At 41.8% G+C, this 19,632-nt stretch overlaps 1 protein-coding gene across 1 annotated transcript in view; it reads right to left on the bottom strand.

Annotated features, from left to right (window-relative positions):
* The window catches only part of Nup155 (nucleoporin 155), a 50,559-nt gene that overhangs the window by 20,912 nt on the left and 10,015 nt on the right, over positions 1-19,632 (bottom strand). The window contains exons 8-20 of the mRNA XM_021182947.2: positions 19,272-19,345; positions 17,632-17,723; positions 16,444-16,541; positions 15,845-15,997; positions 13,993-14,093; positions 10,275-10,445; positions 8,678-8,788; positions 7,905-7,999; positions 5,347-5,435; positions 4,793-4,855; positions 3,604-3,751; positions 2,810-2,876; positions 1,478-1,593 (exon numbers count right to left, since the gene is read on the bottom strand). Of these exons, the coding sequence (XP_021038606.1) occupies positions 1,478-1,593; positions 2,810-2,876; positions 3,604-3,751; positions 4,793-4,855; positions 5,347-5,435; positions 7,905-7,999; positions 8,678-8,788; positions 10,275-10,445; positions 13,993-14,093; positions 15,845-15,997; positions 16,444-16,541; positions 17,632-17,723; positions 19,272-19,345 (1,378 nt within the window). The remainder of the gene's footprint in view (positions 1-1,477; positions 1,594-2,809; positions 2,877-3,603; positions 3,752-4,792; positions 4,856-5,346; positions 5,436-7,904; positions 8,000-8,677; positions 8,789-10,274; positions 10,446-13,992; positions 14,094-15,844; positions 15,998-16,443; positions 16,542-17,631; positions 17,724-19,271; positions 19,346-19,632) is intronic.

Raw genomic sequence — 19,632 nt, 5'->3', positions numbered from 1 at the left:
AAAAAAAAAAAAAAAAGAACCTGAAAATACTGCTTGCTGACAAAACTTTTTTAAATGCTGTGGCTGGATGCACAGGTCATCAAATATGCCAATACAACAGAGATAAGCGCCTGTTTGAAGATTGAAATGTACCAGAAATTCACTGAAAATAACAAATACAAGCAAACAAGGTTCACCTCAAACACTAAGAACCTGAGCCCTTCACGGCAGCCTTTTGAAGTATTTCAGTAATATCTGAAGACAAACTTGTCAATACCTTGGCACAATTTACTGTCAGGTTGTCATTCTGACTTCACAACCATCAAACTGTTATGAATACTACGCCAGCGCTGGGTCTGCTTAATTAACTCAAGAGTTTATTCATAGGATTGTGAGACCATATCACAAGAGATGGTCAGAGTGAAAGGGAGAAAAACGTGTGGGGATTTATAAGAAGACTGAATAGATGTTTTAAAATACCACGCTTGAGCAGGTAAGGCAGCTCAGTAACCTAGGTAACAGTGCTTGTGGCTGAGTCTGATGACCAGAGCTGGACTCCAGAACCCACATGGTGGAAGAAAGAACCAGTGCAGGCAGCTTACACGCTGACCTCCATACAGACGCCAGAGCACACACGCCTCCCACCCACACAACCCCAAAGAAATGCAATTTTGAAAAAATAGAAAAAAACTTTAATGTTATAGGTTCTTTCCTAACATTTTAAGGAGAAATAAATCTATGGACAAATCTATGGACAAAAACATAATATTGCATATCTTTACTTAGGTAAAATAACAGGCAGATTCACTGTGGTAGAAAATCCACCGGGGTACAGGAACCGGTAGAGAGTCAATGGAGAGGGACTGAGATAAGCTCAGAGGTCCCTTCTGGCACAAGGAGACTACTCCAGGTTTAGCTAAAGTGATGATGACGACCTTGTGAAGCACTACATCTCCAGGAAAGGACTGCTTACAAGGGCAGCTCCTGGACTGGGTGTGGTGGCACAAGCTTTTACTCCTCAGCACTCAGGAGACGGAAGCAGAAAATCTGTGATGTTGAGGCTAGCCTGGTCTACTCAGGACAGCCAAGGCTACATATCGAGATACTACCTTAAAAAAATTACAACTAGGGACTGAAGAGATGGCTCAGCAGTTATGAACACTGGCTGCTCTTCCAGAAGACCTCAGTTCAATTCCCAGCAACCACACGGCAGGTCATGCCTGTCTGTAACTCCGGTTTCAGCGTTTGTGACACCCTTCAATAGATACACATGCAGGCTAAACACCAATGAACATTAAAAAGGCTGTATGGTATAGCTCTAAAGTTCTAACAGAATACAATGGATAGAAAAACTGAAGAGCTAGGCCTGCAGTTCAGTGGTAGAGGACCTGCCCACAACGTGTGAGGTCCTGGGTTTCATTGCAGTACCTTGAGGAATAAGAAAACCATCCTTCATACACTGATCAAAAGTAAGTAAGTAAGTAGATGTGGTTCTCACTTTGGATTTCCAAGGGGTCCACCCGAAAACTGGGAGTTTCTGTCTAGAAACTCCTGCAAGCCCTTCAGCTCCTGCAGCACTGACTCCAGCAGCTGGACAGGCACACTGCTCTCAATCTGTAAGGTTGGAAATGACAGTTTGCAAACATTTCTTAAAAACACAGAAAAAGTACTCCTTCGTGTCAGCAGTAAATACATACAATTTTAGTTTTGAGCTATGCTATCTTTATCATTAATATATAAAGTTCTTTTTTCATATCCATTCAATATCCAGTTAGTCAAAATAAAGAACACTGAAAGTTACCCGTGTCCTTCCTTCCCGACCTCCTGCTCTTTTATGATTAATATAAAATTAGTATACAGTAGAACACAAATACCAACTGAACACCTAACTCCCCTAGTTCCAATGCTCATCACTCAGATAGTTCAGCATGGTTAACACCCACGTCCTCACGTCCTCACTGCCAACTCATCAATCAGCTCAAGGGAACTTTTCTTTACTGCTATCACTGTAGATTAATACTATGTCAGATAAAATGCATCTTATTAGAAATGTGAACTCTCAGAGAGCATCAAACTTTGGGTTTGGCTGTGTGTATGCATCAGTGCATGTCAGGGCACGTGCATGTCAATGCATATGCACGTCAGTGTGTGTTGTGTATGTGTGTGTGTGAATGCATATGCACATCAGTGTGTGTGTGTGTGTGTGTGTGTGAATCAGTGTGTGTAAAATCCCAGTACTTGGAGGGTTTGGAAGATAGGTCACAGGATCAAAGGTAGCTCAAAATACATAGCAAGACCATCTTGTGGAAAACAAAAACCCAACAAAAAGATAGACAGAAAAACAGAATAGCAAAGAAAACAAAGAACAGTAAGGGAAAGAAAAACAAAACAAAACAAAACCCTGAGAGCTTAAGCAAGCCACTTGATCTGTAAAGACAAAGCAGCTCTGGGATGTTTCTTTAAAGCAATGTGAAGTGCATGTGAGCTCAAAATGATTCTGCTGAGATTATGAGAGTATCACACTTCTGTAAAAGCCAGGTACAAATGAGAGCAGATGAGGCAGTTAGGTTAGCTGGCTCTCTGACCTCACAGCAAGCTTCAGAAGGAGCCAGGATATCCTTTTTATTTTGCACTGAAGCACTAGGCGATGAAATGTTAAATGTTACTCAGTTAAATGACTGGGATAAGACCGAAACTAGAGAAGGACAGTTTACTGGCTGAGAACACAATACATGTTCATAAAGCAATTAAGACACGAGAAACACTGCCTCCTGAATAACACCACCAGCTGGTTACATACAAACAAGGAGGTAACATGATACACACTTACTGCAGTGATCTCCCTGTTGGAACTCTTGAATACTCTTTCAACAACTAAGCTTGCATCCCAAATATTTCTGGAACAAAAATGTTTTGATTATTGCACTGCAAATGAACACGTTTTATGACATGCAGTTACTTGTCTGTAGGAACATGAAGGCTTTATTTAGTTTTTTTCAAACACAGTAAGAACTTAATTTAACATTTTTAAGTTTCTCAGACAATGAGGCTAGAGAGATGGTTCAGCAAGACACCTGTAGAAGCTCAGTGACTAAATGGCACCCTAGAACTCACATCAAAGTGGAAGTGAAGAACTGATTTCACAAGTGTCCTCCCAGAGACAGAACCACCATCCAAAGAGCATAGATGGGCTGGGCTTAGCCCCCACCCGACATATGTAGCACATGGTTTTCATGTCCGTCCCTGAAGAACTGGAACAGGGGTTGTCCCTAAATCTGTTGCCTGCCTGTGGACCCCATTCCCTTAATTGAGCTAACCTGTCTGGCCTCAGTAGAAGTCTTGCAGTGACGATGTATCAGGGTGGGGTGGTACACTGAGGGCTTTCCCCTTCTCACAGGAGAAGGGAAGGAGGGAATAAGGGGAGGGACTGAGTGAGAGGGGGATCAGGAGTGGGGAGGGCTTTGAGAGGAATGTAAAGAGAATAAATTAAAAAACAAAACCAACCAAACACAAAAAAATACAAGTAAAATTCAGTAAGTAATGCCCCAAATATAGATTTAGAAATACTTCACTACTGCAAACAGGACAAAGTAAATAGTATTAGGTAGTTTACAAGGTACTTACCCTATGATTCGAGAAAAGTAAATGCAAATACCATTGTGTTTTCCTGAGTACACAATCTCTGGTCCAGTCAAACCACCCATGCTTGCAGCCTGCATGGCTGGGCTTCCAACAGCACACATTGGGGTTGACATGGTAGGCGGCTGAGCACCTGTGCAGACATCAGAAAAAGTCCTTACATGTGTATCCTAGGCTCATCTCTAAGGCCAAGAAGAGAGCTCCAACCTCCTACTGCTACTTTGCTAAGTAGACACAGTTATTAGACTGCCTGGTATATTCACGTCTTCATACACAGGGTCCAGTGCAGCTCTCGGCCTCACTAGACAAGCTTCTTTGTGCTAGAGATGGTGGCTAACAAAGAAGAGGTTGAAATGTAGAGAATGTGTATCTATAGAGACTTTAGTCACAAATGGCCTATCTATAAAACAGCCTAACCCCAACCCACCACCAGAAGGCACAGAGACTATTATGGAAAAGGGCGTGAAAAGCCTACAAAGAACCAGAGGTCAGAAAGCCCCAGGGGAGAGAGAGAGCACAAGACAGGGCTGCTGCACTCTCAACCTCAGTCAATATTCCAGCATGAAGAGAGAAGGGCTCACAAGCCTCTGCCTCTAGCTGAGGCCCTATTAACAGTTGATGGCTTCTGGGATCTAAGGGTAATTATGGCCTTTGCGTGCTCCAGTGGAAGGTGAACAGTACAAATCAGACTGAATAGGCTATTAGACAAACAAACAAACAAACAAACAAGACACAAGTTGAGAAGGGCTGGGAGTTTGGGACAGTGGTTCTGGAAGGAATTGTGGGTAAATATGATCAAACACATTGTATAAATGTATGGAATTCTCAAATTAATAAAAATAGTTAAAAAAGAAATTGCAAGTGTTTAGAAATTTTAATAGCCCACTTGGTATATCCTGACACAAAAGGAAAATATGTAAAGACAATGAATAGATAGCCATTTGGTTTTGTTAAGAAGCATAGACATGGATGGGTTTTCTCAGCTGTTTTACATTGACTGTGAGGTTCAAACTCTTCACGGTGTGTGAAGCATTTTACCACCTGAATTATTTCCTCAACCTCTGTTTTGTTTTGTTTTTTTTAAAAAAGGGGATCACGCAAATTAGTCCTTTCAACATTAAATATTAGGAATAATAGTAACGTTAGTTTTTCAAAATGAAGAGAAAAAAGGTACCATGGGATGGTGTCCCCAAGGAGGATGGATTTGGATAGGGACTCCCACTAGGGACAGGAGAACCTGCAAAAGAAAAAACCAGAGACATGTAAAATACCTTCACAATGCTTTGAATGTGATCAAGATTACTATATAAGAAGCTACATATCAGTGTGACCAAGGAATGACAGACGCTACCTACTCGAGTCAAACACCAGGCACACATATTTTCACCTATTCATCTCCTTCTTTTCTTTTTTAAAATCTCTTTTCCCTTTGACTACTAGATGAAGTCTCTAGATAATATTGGTTACATATTATTTTGCTTCTTAGTATGCATTAAAGATTCCATACTGTCAGGGGTGGATGACAGTTCAGAGGGGGATCTCTGAGTTCAAAAACAACCTGGTGTATATAGCAAGTTCCAGGCCAACCAAGGCTGCATAGGAAAACTTTATTTCAAACCAAACAAAACCAAACAACACCCCCCCAAACCCCCAAAGAGTCAAGAGTCACTCTCTAGAGGCTAACACTAGTAACACAGAAGTCCTAATAAAAAATCATTTCGTACTCACTAGAATACATAGGAGAGCCAAGGATGGGACCAACGTTGCTTGGAGTAGGAAGAGTAGCTGGAAATCTCATCTGTGCCTCACCACCATACCTGTTTGTGTGACAAGAGTATGGGTTCAATTGAACTGTCAATCTTGTAAGCCTGGGACAATCCCTGTTCTTGCTTAGCTTCCATGCACTTGGTAGAAGCTTTAATGCACGGTGCTCATAGTGAAGTAAATATGCATCTAGCATAATCCTTCAAATGTTGATGATCTCAATTGCTACCAGGAATTAGAAGGAACGCTACTAAGTGTAGCTGGTTTTGTGGGTTCCACCCTTTTTCCACCCCTTCAATTCCATGGAATTGAAGCAAGGAAAGGGATGAGAACTCTGAATCTAATTTGTTCTTCCTGTTTCTTCTAGGAGCATAAGTACTAACAATGTGATCAACCCCCTCAACAACCAACAACCCACCCCACCGCTCAAGGCCCTGGCATTTAATACCCCCTGAAAAGTTCCCAAATCCCAAACGTTGCACAATCGAAGAAACTAGCTACTGTTGGTAAGACCACACCTCAGAGCATGAGGCAAAAGTCAGCTGCTTCGGACAGTCTGAAGCAGCATCATATCCCACACTTGGGATTAAAATGAAAATACATTTTTCAGGCGAGGTGGTGCACGCCTTTAATCCCAGCACTCGGGAGGCAGAGGCAGGCGGATTTCTGAGTTCGAGGCCAGCCTGGTCTACAAAGTGAGTTCCAGGACAGCCAGGGCTACACAGAGGAACCCTGTCTCGAAAAAACCAAAAAAAAGAAAAAAAAAAGGAAACCAAACTTCCAAAATTGCTACTAATGTCTAAAAAAAAAAAAAAGACATGTAATGAATAGTTTACTTAAGAAATGACAGTCTTTCTAATAGAATTAGTCAAATTTTAAAAACAGTGTTAAACATTTGTTTATCTTTATATGTATGGTGTGTCTTGCCTGAATGTATGTCTGTGCAATTGCACTCAGAGGCCACAGGAGGCTGTCAGATCCCTTGGAAGCAGAGTGACAGCTGTCAGCTGCAATGTGAACCTGGGTCCTCTAAAAGGGCGGCCAGTGTCTTTAACTCCTCAGCTATCTCTCCAGCATCCCTCCACCCCCCAACTTAAAGATTACACAGTACAAGCATTCTTCAAACTTCTGGCTAAATATACTATAGAAAGAAAGTCTCTGAAGGCTAGGGCATAGGTTAATGGCAGAATGCTTGACTAGTCAACCCTGGTTTAATTCCCAATACAGAAACAAAACAAAACAAAACAAAACAAAAAACTAGAATTAAAAAAAAAAAACAAAAAACCAGAATTAAAAAAACTATCTCTGACCCCAAGTTTCCTTCCTGTGTGTGACTCAGTCCCTCAGCACCACTGATGCCCATGCTCTGGAAGCGGCTGTTGGAGGCAGTAAGGAAGGAGGACTGACGATGGTAAAAAGTGTAAAACAAGAGGACAAAGAAGGAAAGGCACCCAGAGAGCAGTGATGCGCGCACCATGCTCCTCAGCCTGTTCCACGGGCATTGCTATCTTTCTATTTCTAGATTAGATTCTCCCAATGAAGGTTAAAAATTTGCCTATTTCCCCCATTTGGCAAAGCCTTAAACTATCACACTGGTATCATCTAAAAAGTGGCCCAAGTGTCTCTGTGGTGCAATTAGTTAGCATGTTCAGCTGTTAATGGAGAGGTTAGTGGTTCAAGCCCACCCAGGGATGTCACGTGGCTTTGGGCTGGAGAGGTGGCTCAGTGGTTAAGAGCACTGACTGCTCTTCCAGAGGTCCTGAGTTCAATTCCCAGCAAGCACATGGTGGCCCACAACCATCTTTGATGAGGATCTGATGCCCTCTTCTGGTGTGTCTGAAGACAGTGACAGTGTACTTACATACATGAAAGAAATAAGTCTTTAAAAGTGGCCTGGAAGTGGTGTCTCTCTAATCCCAGCACTCAGCCAATACAGGCTGAACTGAATGGTGAATCCCTGTCTCTAAACAAACACAACCAACCACCAACACCAACAGAAAGCACCAGGCTGCAGAGAGACTTCAGCAGTTAAGAACACAGGGCAGACTTGCAGAGGACTTGGGTTCTATACTCAGCACCCACACGGGAGCTCACAACTGCCTAAAACTGGAGTCACGGCATCCACTGCACTCTTCTGGTTCCCAATGGTACTGCATGCATGAGCTGCATAGACACATGCAGGGAAAACATTTATACACACAAAATAATTTTTTTAGTGGCCCTGAGGTTAAGTTTAGCATGTGTAAGACCCTAGCTTTAATTTCTAGTACCAATAAACCAACCAACTAACAAACAAAAAAAGCAGGGCTTTTATATATAAATATTTCACAATACTTTAAAAGTATTTGATGAACACTTTTGAACTAAGGATGTAGCTCATTGGTAGAGTGCTTACTATTTACATAGCATGAGGGAAAACAAAAACAAAAACAAGTCTACGTTCAACTCTCAGAATGCCCCCCCACCCCCACTAAAAGGTGGCCCAGTACATAAACACACACTCTCTCTCCACCCTGACATACCTAAAGAATGCTCGTGTTGCCCAAGCAGACACTTCTCTGTCACAGGCAGCAGTGGAACAAGCAAGAATAAGGCAAGTTGCACAAGCTTGGTCTTCCTGAAAGGGGGCAGAAGTCAGTACATTAAAGACAAATCCAGTGCTTACAGCAAGTGCTCAATAAATACTTACTGATGGAATGAATTCAACCGACATGAAGAAAGCAAACAGCCCAGAAGTAAAGTTTAACTCAGGCATCAGTATTAAAGATACTTTCTCTTTAGTAAGATTCTGATCAGCTGTCATTCTATTTTATTCTTGTATCTTTCTATATTTTCTATATTATTGTATATTTCTATCTTTCTATCTTTTAGAAATTATCAGTAAGAACCAACATTTATTGAGGACCTATTATGTGCTAGGCACTATTTTAATAATCCAGAGTCGCCAGGCAGCGGTGGCGCACGTCTGTAATCCCAGCACTCGGGAGGCAGAGGCAGAGGCAGGTGAATTTCTGAGTTCCAGGCCAGCCTGGTCTACAAAGTGAGTTCCAGGACAGCCAGGGCTACACAGAGAAACCCTGTCTCAACCCCCCACACCCCCAAAAAAGAATGTGTCAAAATCAGAGAATAAATGCGGAAGAGTCTTGTAACATTCCTATTTTCATAATCAATACATATGTGCTGATTCGAGTACAAAAGAACAGATAATCTGTGTATTAGTGTTTTACTTCTAGTTTACAAACTATTTTAATATTATACAGCTTCTTTAATTAAAATAAATGCAGTACATAGTTACCTGATGTAATTTGAAGAATCTCTCAATCTCTTCTCCATCCCCTCCCACGTTACTAACAAGCAGATGTCTCAGCTGATCTACAGGTCTAAGCTTGTGAAACATAAGACTACCCTAAAAAATAAAAAAGGAGAGATCACCTGAGAAAGCAATAACCAAGCCTGACTGGTAAAGGGTGGGAACGTAGGTAAGGATAGAGCCCTAGCCTGGCATGCACAGCCCATAAGTTCTCTCCTCGCTAACACACACAAAACCCCTGGCTGGTAAAAACCAACTGACTAACAACAACAAGTTAGTAACAAGCAACTCCAAGAACACAAAATGAGGTGGACAAGACCGTCTAATGTCAACAGTCAACCTACACTCAACTTCCATGTCTGCAGACACTAACCTCGCCCTCCTCACGCTGCCCCTCACTGGTCATATTATCACATGTGTGTCTATTTGTACAGAAATAAAGCCAGATCCTTAGTCACACAGTATACCAGGATACACTCCACACAGATGCAAGGTTTAGAGGGCAAAGTTCAATTATGACTAAAATACAAAAACTTAATATCTACGATACAAAAATCTTAACAAACCTTGACATGGTAAATGACAACTCCAAAGAAATGGTGATACAGTAATCTACCCTTACCCCCATGGCACAGATCAAAGTGCCACCTCCACCTTCAGATGCTCAAAACTGCATTTCCACATCCTATAAACAACAGTACCAGGACAAAAGACGGCGTAACAACCAAGACTGCCACTAGGTGACTAGGAAGAAGCACCACACACCACATGAGGCTATCAGAGGGGCCAGGCAGCAGTGAAGGCACTCTGCACTCAGAGACTCTTACAGTTTAGGGCACACAAATTTCTCCCTTCATTTTCAGACTACATTTGATGGGGAAAGGGAAGAAACTAAAACTCTGGAAAGCAAAACCGTAGAGAAGGAAGCATCAATACACAGAACAGGACTGACAGTATACGGCAGTCAATATAAACACTGGAAAAGGTAGCTAACCTCACTCTTCCGGGATAGTAAAATATATTAGGGAAGGTTATGATGAGACATATTCCTAGAAAAGACTAGCGAATATACACAGAAAGTTGGCAGCATCTATCTAAAATATAGACGCACAGATGCTTGGTATAAGCAGAATCAGCACCATAGCATTAGGGATGCACAGGAAATAAGGAAAAAAATTACTGCCAAATGCAAAATAGAAGCATAGGTAGAAAAATCTACAAAGACTATTTTTTGAAATTTAAAGATGCAGGACACTGTATAGAATGTTAGCATTTACTTAGAAATATTTACATTCTATTCTCTTAATGTATCTGTAAATCTATAGATATTGATAAACACAGATATCTGGATGGGAGACTTTATCTTATATACTTTCTATGACAATTCATTACTGTTAAAAAAATGAAGAGTAGACATTTAGAAAGCTCTTAAAAATAATTCCATGAAGTGACACCTGAGAGTATTTGACAAAAACATTAAGTAACCAGACCAGGGGAATGGCTCAGCAGCACAATGAAAAAAACCGGCTTTATCATATTTACTATAGCTTCTTTTCACTATGGCAAGCAGATATGCACATACCTGTGCTGAGAGGAGAACGAATTTCTTTGGAGGCAACATGTGCTGTTGTACAACAACTGGCGAATCAGTTATTGGAATATGATCTTTATTTAAAGGTGTAATTATTTTATCTACTTTTAATTCATCTATTGCAGAGAGAGCCCAGGAATGACCATCAACACGGGTTGTCATCTATAAAAAAGAAATATACTGTTTTCATATTTTGTTGAAGTCACATATTCCAAAGCTTTTAGAAAACAAAAAATCAAAACACAAAAATAAAACAACCAAACTTCCCTAGTTCCAACACATGAATTACTCAGTATATAGTTAGTTTTTTACCCTTTGGTTTTTTGAGACAGGGTTTCTCTGTGTAGCCCTGGCTGTCCTTGATCTTGCCTTGTAGATCAGGCTGGCCTCAAACTCAGAGATCTGCCTGCCAGCCCACCCACCCAGCGCTGGGATTAAAGGCGTGCGCCACCACTGCCTGGGAGATTACTCATTTTCATTTTATGTGCATTGGTATTTTGCCTGCACGAGGCTGTGTGAGTGTCGGATCTCCTGGAACTGGATTAACAGAAAGATGAGAGCAGCCAGGCATGGTGGCACACGCCTGTAATCCCAACACTCGGGAGGCAGAGGCAGGCAGATTTCTGAGTTTGAGGCCAGCCTGGTCTACAGAGTGAGTTCCAGGACAGCCAGGAGGATACAGAGAAACCCTGTCTCAAAAAACAAAACAAAACAAAAAACAACAAAAAAAAGAAAGATGAGAGCTGCCATATGTGTGCTGGGAATTAAACCCAGGTCCTTTGGGAGAGGGGAAACTGGGCCTTGCCTTTCTGCCCTCTGTCCTGTGGAGAAGAACCCTACACCAGAAGTTCTGGGGGTTAAAATGCCCCAGCTAACTGAATGCTTTTGTCTTCTGATAAACTGCTTGCTTGCTTATAAAACCCCTGCCAGCCAGGATGTAGTTTTTCGGTTCTTTGCCTGTGCTCCCTGTAAAATGCTTTCTGTGAGAAGCGTTTCTCTCCACACAACTGATGGCTGGTTCAAATCAGGTCCTTAATTTGGAATTTGGTTGTACTGAGTGCTCTTTAGGTCTCTACCTGGCAAGTCCTGATTCTCACAACCACCTTCTGGGTTACTACTGTAACCAGTGTCTTCACTTCTACCAAGTAACAAACTCTTCAGCTAGGTGTGATGGTGAAGCTTCTGATTCCAGAATTCACAAGACTGACACAGGAGGATTACCATGAACTCCAGGCCAACCTGGGCTAAAAAATCTAGTTCTAAGCCAATTATAGAGAGCCAACAAACAAACAAGCAAATAAAAAAATCCAAACAAATAAAGACCCAAGACCCCCCCCCCCCAAAAGCAGAGAGAACAGAACACATGAAAGGAGATGGCAGGTTTAGCTGGACCTGGTTAGCACTTCTGAAAGCTTCAGAGGGTGACTAAGACAGAGTAAGCAGAGGACACTAGAGGGAAAAAAAGGGGCTCACCATAGACCAAGAACTGATCTTAGGACAGCATGGCTGGGTTCACAGTAGTGCCGCCCCAAGAGTTATTTTAATGTATTAAAACTAACTCTTGCCAGGTGCGATGGCGTACATCTTTAATCCCAGTGCGTGGGAGGCAGAGGTAGGTGGAACTCTGTGTGTTCAAGGGCAGCCTGGCCTACAAAACAAGTCCAGGACAGCCAGGGCTCTCTTTCACAGAGAAACTGTATACCACCACCGCCACACACACAAACATATACACATTTTTAGAACCAAGCATGCTATGCCTATAATCCCAGCGCTTGAGATGCAGAGGCCGCTGGGTCTCTGTGAGTTCAAGGTTAGTCTAGTCTAGACATCTAGGGCTATATAATGAGAACTGCCAAAAAGAAAGATTTCTGATTGATCAGTAATTACTATAATCACCTCTGGTCAGACAGAGTTAAAATTAAGAATTACCAAGGTGCCGGGCGTGGTAGCGCATGCCTTTAATCTCAGCACTTGGGAGGCAGAGGCAGGTGGATCTCTGAGTTCGAGGCCAGCCTGGTCTACAGTGAGTTCCAGGACAGCCAAGGCTACCCAGAGAAACCCCGTCTCGAAAAACCAAAAAAAAAAAAGAATTACCAAGACATATTTCTTTACTCTAAGATTGCTTTCTTTTCCTGAGTGAGGTAACCCAATCATAAAACAACTCACATGATATGTACTCACTGATAAGTGGATATTAGCCCAGAAACTTAGAATACCCAAGATACAAGATACAAGATAAAATTTGCAAAACACATAAAACTCAAGAAGAATGAAGACCCAAGTGTGGTCATTTTGCCCCTTCTTAGAATTGGGAACAAAACACCCATGGAAGGAGTTACAGAGACAAAGTTTGGAGCTGAGACAAAAGGATGGTCCAACTAGAGACTGCCACACCCAGGGATCCATCCCATAATCAGCCTCCAAACCTGACACCATTGCATACACCAGCAAAATTTTGCTGAAAGGACCCTGGTATAGCTGTCTCTTGTGAGGCTATGCCGGTGCCTGGCAAACACAGAAGTGGATGGAGCACAAGGCCCCCAATGGAGGAGCTAGAAAAAGCACCCAAGGAGCTGAAGGGGTCTGCAACCCTATATGTGGAACAACAATATGAACTAACCAGTACCCCCAGAGCTCGTGTCTCTAGCTGCATATGTAGCAGAAGATGGCCTAGTCGGCCATCACTGAGAAGAGAGGCCCCTTGGTCTTGCAAACTTTATATGCCCCAGTACAGGGGAACACCAGGGCCAAGAAGTGGCAGTGAGTGGATAGGGGAGTGGGGAGGGGAGGGTATGGGGGACTTTTGGAATAGCATTTGAAATGTAAATGAAGAAAATACCTAATTAAAAAAAAGAAAAAGAGCTAAAAAAAAGAGAGATATAACTTGTTTTAAATAACAAAAAACAAACAAACAAACAAAAAAGATTGCTTTCTTTGGGGCTGGAGAGATGGCTGAGTTAAGAACACTTGCAAAAAACAAAACAAAACAAAAAAACAACAAAAAAAACAAACCACTTGCTATTGCTGGGGAGGACCGGGTTTTGATTCCCAGCATTTATATGTGTTGGTGCAGTTCCAGTTGCAGAGAGCCCTTCCCTCTCTGCTAACCTCAGTGGGCACTAGGCATGCACACAGTACGCATGCATGCCTACACACACACACACACACACACACACACACACACACATACATGCAGGAAAAGTACGAGTCCACATTAAATCTAAAAACCTAAAAAAAATTTTGTTTTTTGTGCACCAGTGCTCAGGTTTGTGTCTGTTAGGTGTATGCACACATTAGTGTGTAGGTATGCAAGGAAGCAAGAAGAGGGCATCAGACCTCTTACAGCTAAAGCTGCAGATGTTTGTAAGCCACCTGATGAGAACGCTGGGATCAGAATTCCAGTCTTCCTGATTGAGCATCAAGTGCCTCAAGCTAGGGGCCATGTCACGAGAGCCACTCTAAGAGTTCTAACCATATATTACTATGGAAGAAGCCATAACGGGGAAGACAGAGTTACCAGCCATTACATTTCTCACTTACAATGCTTATACTTGGAGTATGGATGCTTCTACAGAGTTGAATGGCTGACTAACATGCACAGAATCTGGGTCTGATCCCCAACACCTCACACGACTTGTACTAAAAGTCTCAAGGCTACTGACCTGAGTTTCCATCATTGGCTTTTACTAAAAGTCTCAAGGCTACTGACCTGAGTTTCCATCATTGGCTTTTGGAAAGGAAATGTATCATGGTTGACACACCATAAAATGTCATTATCTTCATTTTCTGAGGCTGTCATCAGTAAAATTCCTAAAAGTTAAACAAACAGAATACTCTTACATGATGTTAAATAATCTGCATTCCCAATAGCCTCAATAATTATCAGCAACATTTACAATCTATACAATGGCAGAAACAATGTAATGGGGAAAGAAAAGGACATTGTTTTTAAATAAACGGTGCATGGAAAAAATCAGCTATCTTTCTAAAACTAAAAATAAACTGAACATGTATTTTTAGAGTGTCTGGGTTAAAATATATTTTGTAATTGATTGGCTTATCAATTTCATTAACTTATAAATGCTTACTCAGTATAATTGTTTTTAAAAGTCAGTAACTTTTCCGTTGGCGAAATAGTCTATGTACCAGTGAATTTAAATGCATCGTGAATAAAATAGACATAGATGCCATTGTATGCTCTTGTCACAGAGGCAGATGACCTGAGTTTGACCCCAGACCCTGCTCAGGGGAGGGAGGAGTGAACTCCTTGACGCTGTCCCGGAGACCAGCATAAAATACACTTTTCATAGTAAAGGGAAAAACCCTACTAAATCTAACAGTAAAGCGATAAAGCACACAGAGGATACACAGATGAAATGACAATCAACCAGTGTCAAAGATATCAGCACATCACTTCTTTGGATGAGGGACCTTTATCTAGAATATACAACAAATTCTCAACTCAATTAAGAGAAATAAAGAGAAATAAAGGCTTGGAAATGGTTGGTTTTGTCTTGCAAAGGAGAAAGGTAACTGGCTAGTTAGTACCTGGAAAGCCATCCACCATCTTTAGCCATCAGATAAAAAACAACTTTTCTTCTACTAAGATGGGACTAAACCAGAAACAAGCATTGGCAAGAATGTAGCCAAAGTGGGTATGCCTTCTACAATGGGCAAAAACATTAGCTGTCCTAGTTACTTAGAAAGACAGCTGAGAGTCTATCACAGGTAAAGCAAAGTGACGACATGATCCAACAATTTGAATCCCACAGAAAGGAACTTATAAAAGCTTGAACACAAAGTTCTTATAAAAGCTTGAACACAAACGTTTACAGGAACAGGGTAATTCACAGTACACAGTAGAAATGATGGGAACGTACGGTTTCCACAAATCAACATTATTCACCAAGAGAAAGGGAGCACAAAGCATGTTAGCTGTAGCCTGTGGTCCCTGCACCTGGGAGTGAGAGCCCAACAAGCAAAGGCGCCAGCTGTCAAGCCTGATAACCTGACTTGATTCCTGGAACCCACCCCAGAGGTCCTCTCGCTTCCACAAACAACTATCCCACCTCTACACACATGGTAATCTTTTTAAACTGGTGACACAGTGCTAATACCCATCATGCCATCATCAATCTTTAAAACATCGTGTTTAGTGCAACTCAGTGCCAATCATGTATGGACAAATTATTAAGAAAGGGACGCTAAAGTTTCCCAGGGCTAGAACAATTGTTAGTGGAAACAGCCTTTTTCTGGGTAAGGCAAATATTTTCAAGTTGGACAGTGGTGATCCCTGTACAAGTCTGAATAAACTAACACCCACTGATTTTTATACTTTAGAAGGTTACATTTGAGTAATGCTCTTGCAGGGAACCTGTGTTTAATTCCCAGCTCCCATGTCATGTGACAGCTCAAAGCCATCTGTAAACACTACAGTTCCAGATCTGGTACATCCTTCTGACCACCAACAGCAGCAGACACGCTCATGGGGTGAAGATATACATAAGCAAGGCACTCAGAGACATTCAAAACCTTAAACCTTACAGCATCTCAGGGCTTACCTTTACTGTAAAGTGCTTTGTGCACTTTTGAAGGCTTTTCGACTGTTGATGATGCTGAGAATCCAGGAGGTAACCGGACGTGGACCAGTGTCAGTGTATTTGGCCGAGCTAAGGGCTGTCTAAACGGACAAGTGCTGAAATACAGCCTTACACCTGATGAGGAGGTAAACATACACATTAGGGAGGACAAGAAGTAGTACATGTGTGCTGAGGAAATCACACACACACACACACAGACTTCTGCAAAAGCACACACCAATTTCCTCACTGGCCTAAATGATAGAATAGCCAATTAAACCAATTTCTAGAAAATGTCCAGACTTGAGCAGTGACTCGGTATATTTCTGTAGCAAGAACTTGTGACAAGTCAAGTGAACCCGTGTCTCAGTTAAGGTTCTGTCACTAAACATAAGCCACATCTCTTTACTGGTCTGGCTATGTCTCACAGTTACTAGAAGAGAAAACAGTTACCCCCCACTAAAAAAGAATTCTCAACATCCTTTTAGTAACTAATGAGAGAGTGAAACATTTCTAACCATAAATCTCCAACCCGAGGATCATGGAAACCGGTAGAACAGCAGATGGAGAAGCAGGCATACCTGCGTGAGTGACAGCCAGTAACTGACAGTCCAGGGATTCAGAGTTCTCAATCACAGCTATCTGAACAATTGGCTTGAAGACGGAACGATCAATAGTCCTTTAAGAAACAAAAACTGAAGTTTATTCCTAATTTATAAAAAGTCAAGTCTGAGGCAGGTGTAGTGTTCATGCCTTTACTCCTAGCACATAGAGCCAGAGGCAGGTGGATCTCTGAGTTTGAGGCCAGCCTGATTTATGTAGTGAGTTCCAGGATGGCCAAATAGATAGGCATCATCTCAATAAATAATAAGATTAATCCCTTAGGAAGCAACATAGTGGCAGCAGGCAGTAGCACATCCACAGTAGATGCATGGTTTTAAGACTAGCCCTCTTTACAAACCACTAAAAGACCATCAGCAAACATGAGACCTCCAGGGAGGAGAATGCCTGCAGATCACTAAGGACTTTAGGAAGTTGCACCAATCAGCTCAGCATCCAACACACAATTCCTCAGACTCCACATTGGGTCCTAGCTCTGTAAGAGGCCAAAGGAATCCATTATATCCTTTAGTTTCAGTTTTATCATGAATATATGAGGATATTACAGTTATGAAATTCTAACTGTACCGTAGGATTGCTGTAAGGGGAGAGTAGGGGGCCCGTATTATAACGTCTACAATATTTGCTGCAAAGAACCTGAGCTTAGCGCTTCAATGAAAAAGGCTCGAGGTCTAGCTAAGTGGTAAAATGCTGCCTAGTATGAGGGAGACCTCATACCTTTGAAAAAGTCCAAGAGGGTAAAACACAACAAATTTTCACTCAGTAAGAAACCTTATGTTTTCAACCAACATGAGAAGTCTGAAGCGACAAGATTTCAATAATCTAAAGCCGGGCGTGATGGCGCATGCCTTTAATCCCAGCACTCGGGAGGCAGAGGCAGGCGGATTTCTGAGTTCAAGGCCAGCCTGGTCTACAAATTGAGTTCCAGGACAGCCAGGGCTACACAGACAAACCCTGTCTCGGAAAAAAGAAAAAAAAAAAAAGATTTCAATAATCTATTAGAGATATTTGAAGGAGTAATTTAATCTTAGTATAGTATATAAATACATATTATATGTTATACAATGAACATATAACATATTATAGGTACTATACACAAACAGTATAAATGTTTGCAAATGAATTGCTGACAGTAAAGCACACATTACCTAGCAATGTTTCCAGCAGCAGAGACAATGGCATTCTGTGAAACTGAAGCGACTCTGCTCATCCCCTGTCCATCATGGCCCAAGTCATAAACCTGGGGATAAAGGATCTCCTTAGACACAATCACACAGCACACGTAGTATATTGGATTATAGAAGGATTCTCCTTAGACACAATTACACAGCACACGCAGTGCATTGGATTATAGAAGGATTCTCCTTAGACACAGTCACACAGCACACGCAGTACACTGGATTATAGAAGGATTCTCCTTAGACACAATTACACAGCACATGCAGTATATTGGATTATAGAAGGATTCTCCCTTAGACACAATTACACAGCATACGCAGTATACTGGATTATAGAAGGATTCTCCTTAGACACAATTACACAGCACACGCAGTACATTGGATTATAGAAGGATTCTCCTTAGACACAATTACACAGCACATGCAGTATATTGGATTATAGAAGGATTCTCCTTAGACACAATTACACAGCNTGCAGTATATTGGATTATAGAAGGATTCTCCTTAGACACAATTACACAGCACACGCAGTATATTGGATTATAGAAGGATTCTCCTTAGACACAATCACACAGCACACACAGTATATTGGATTATAGAAGGATTCTCCTTAGACACAATTACACAGCACACGCAGTACATTGGATTATAGAAGGATTCTCCCTTAGACACAATTGCAAAGCATACTGTATTCAGTATACTGAAGTTCGAGTGCTCTCTTTCAGATTAGTTAATTTGGCATTTGCTGAACATTAAGATGTTTGAAATCTCACTAAGACAAACAAACAACAAGAAATGGCCTAAGAAATGGTTTGAGGTGTTTACTTGCAAAAGCACACAGATGAAGGCAGGCGTGGTGACACACAGGAGCAATGCCAGAATTGGGAGGCAGAAGCAGAAGAGTTCAAGGTCACCCTTGGCTACAGAACAAGCTCAAGACCAGTCTGAGTGACATGAAAACTTGTCTCAAACAACAACAAAGTTCACAGTTCACAGGAAGTTTGAATACTTAAGTCTTCCTTATAACACAGGGGTGTAAGCAGATTCACTGGCTACAGGCACTGGCCACTACTAGCCTCACACCTTAACTCCCATCTCTGAATCTCACAGCAGAGAGAGACCCGACTCTAAGTTATCTTCTCCCTCCACACATGGGCTGTGTCACAGAGGTGTGCATACACACATTTGTCCGCACAAAAACAAATAATATTTCTTTCAAAGTTAGAAACTAATGGGAGGGGCTAGAGAGATGGCTCAGTGGTTAAGAGCAGTGACTGCTCTTCTGAAGGTCCTGAATTCAAATTCCAGCAACCACATGGTGGCTCACAACCATCCATAATGAGATCTGGAGCCCTCTTCTGTTGTGTCTAAAGACAGCTATAGTGTACTTACATATAATAATAAATAAAATCTTTAAAAAAAAAAAAAGAAAGAAAGAAAATAATGGGAGTTGGGGGGAGCACCCTCATAGAAACAGGGGGAGGGGGTTTGTGGAGTAGAAACCAGGAAGGAAGATAACATTTGATAAGTAAATAAATAACCAATAAAAAATAGAAAACAAAACAGGAATGCTTTCCTAATCTTAAATCCTAGCAAACATGCATATTTACCTGTATCACTCCTTTCTCCGATCGTGTATACAAAATATTTCTGGAATTGTCGATTTCAATTTGAACAATCGGATCTAAAAGAAACAAGAGAGAAGACCACAACCGTGAGGACTCTCAACGGAACACAGGGCAAACGAACTCACAGCAAACGAACTGCTGCACTCGGGTCGGCATGCGGGCTCCCTGCTCGCCTGCGTGCCCTGAGGACTCTCAACGGAACACAGGGCAAATGAACTCACAGCAAAGGAACTGCTGCACTCGGGTCCGCATGCGGGCTCCCTGCTCGCCTGCCTGCTCTGAGGACTCTCAACGGAACACAGGGCAAATGAACTCACAGCAAAGGAACTGCTGCACTCGGGTC

The sequence above is a fragment of the Mus caroli genome, chromosome 15 (genome assembly GCF_900094665.2).
Source record: "Mus caroli chromosome 15, CAROLI_EIJ_v1.1, whole genome shotgun sequence".
NCBI classification, from domain to species: Eukaryota; Metazoa; Chordata; class Mammalia; order Rodentia; family Muridae; genus Mus; species Mus caroli.
Note: the sequence above shows the minus strand (reverse complement) of the source record. Positions and strands in the feature narration are given on the sequence as shown.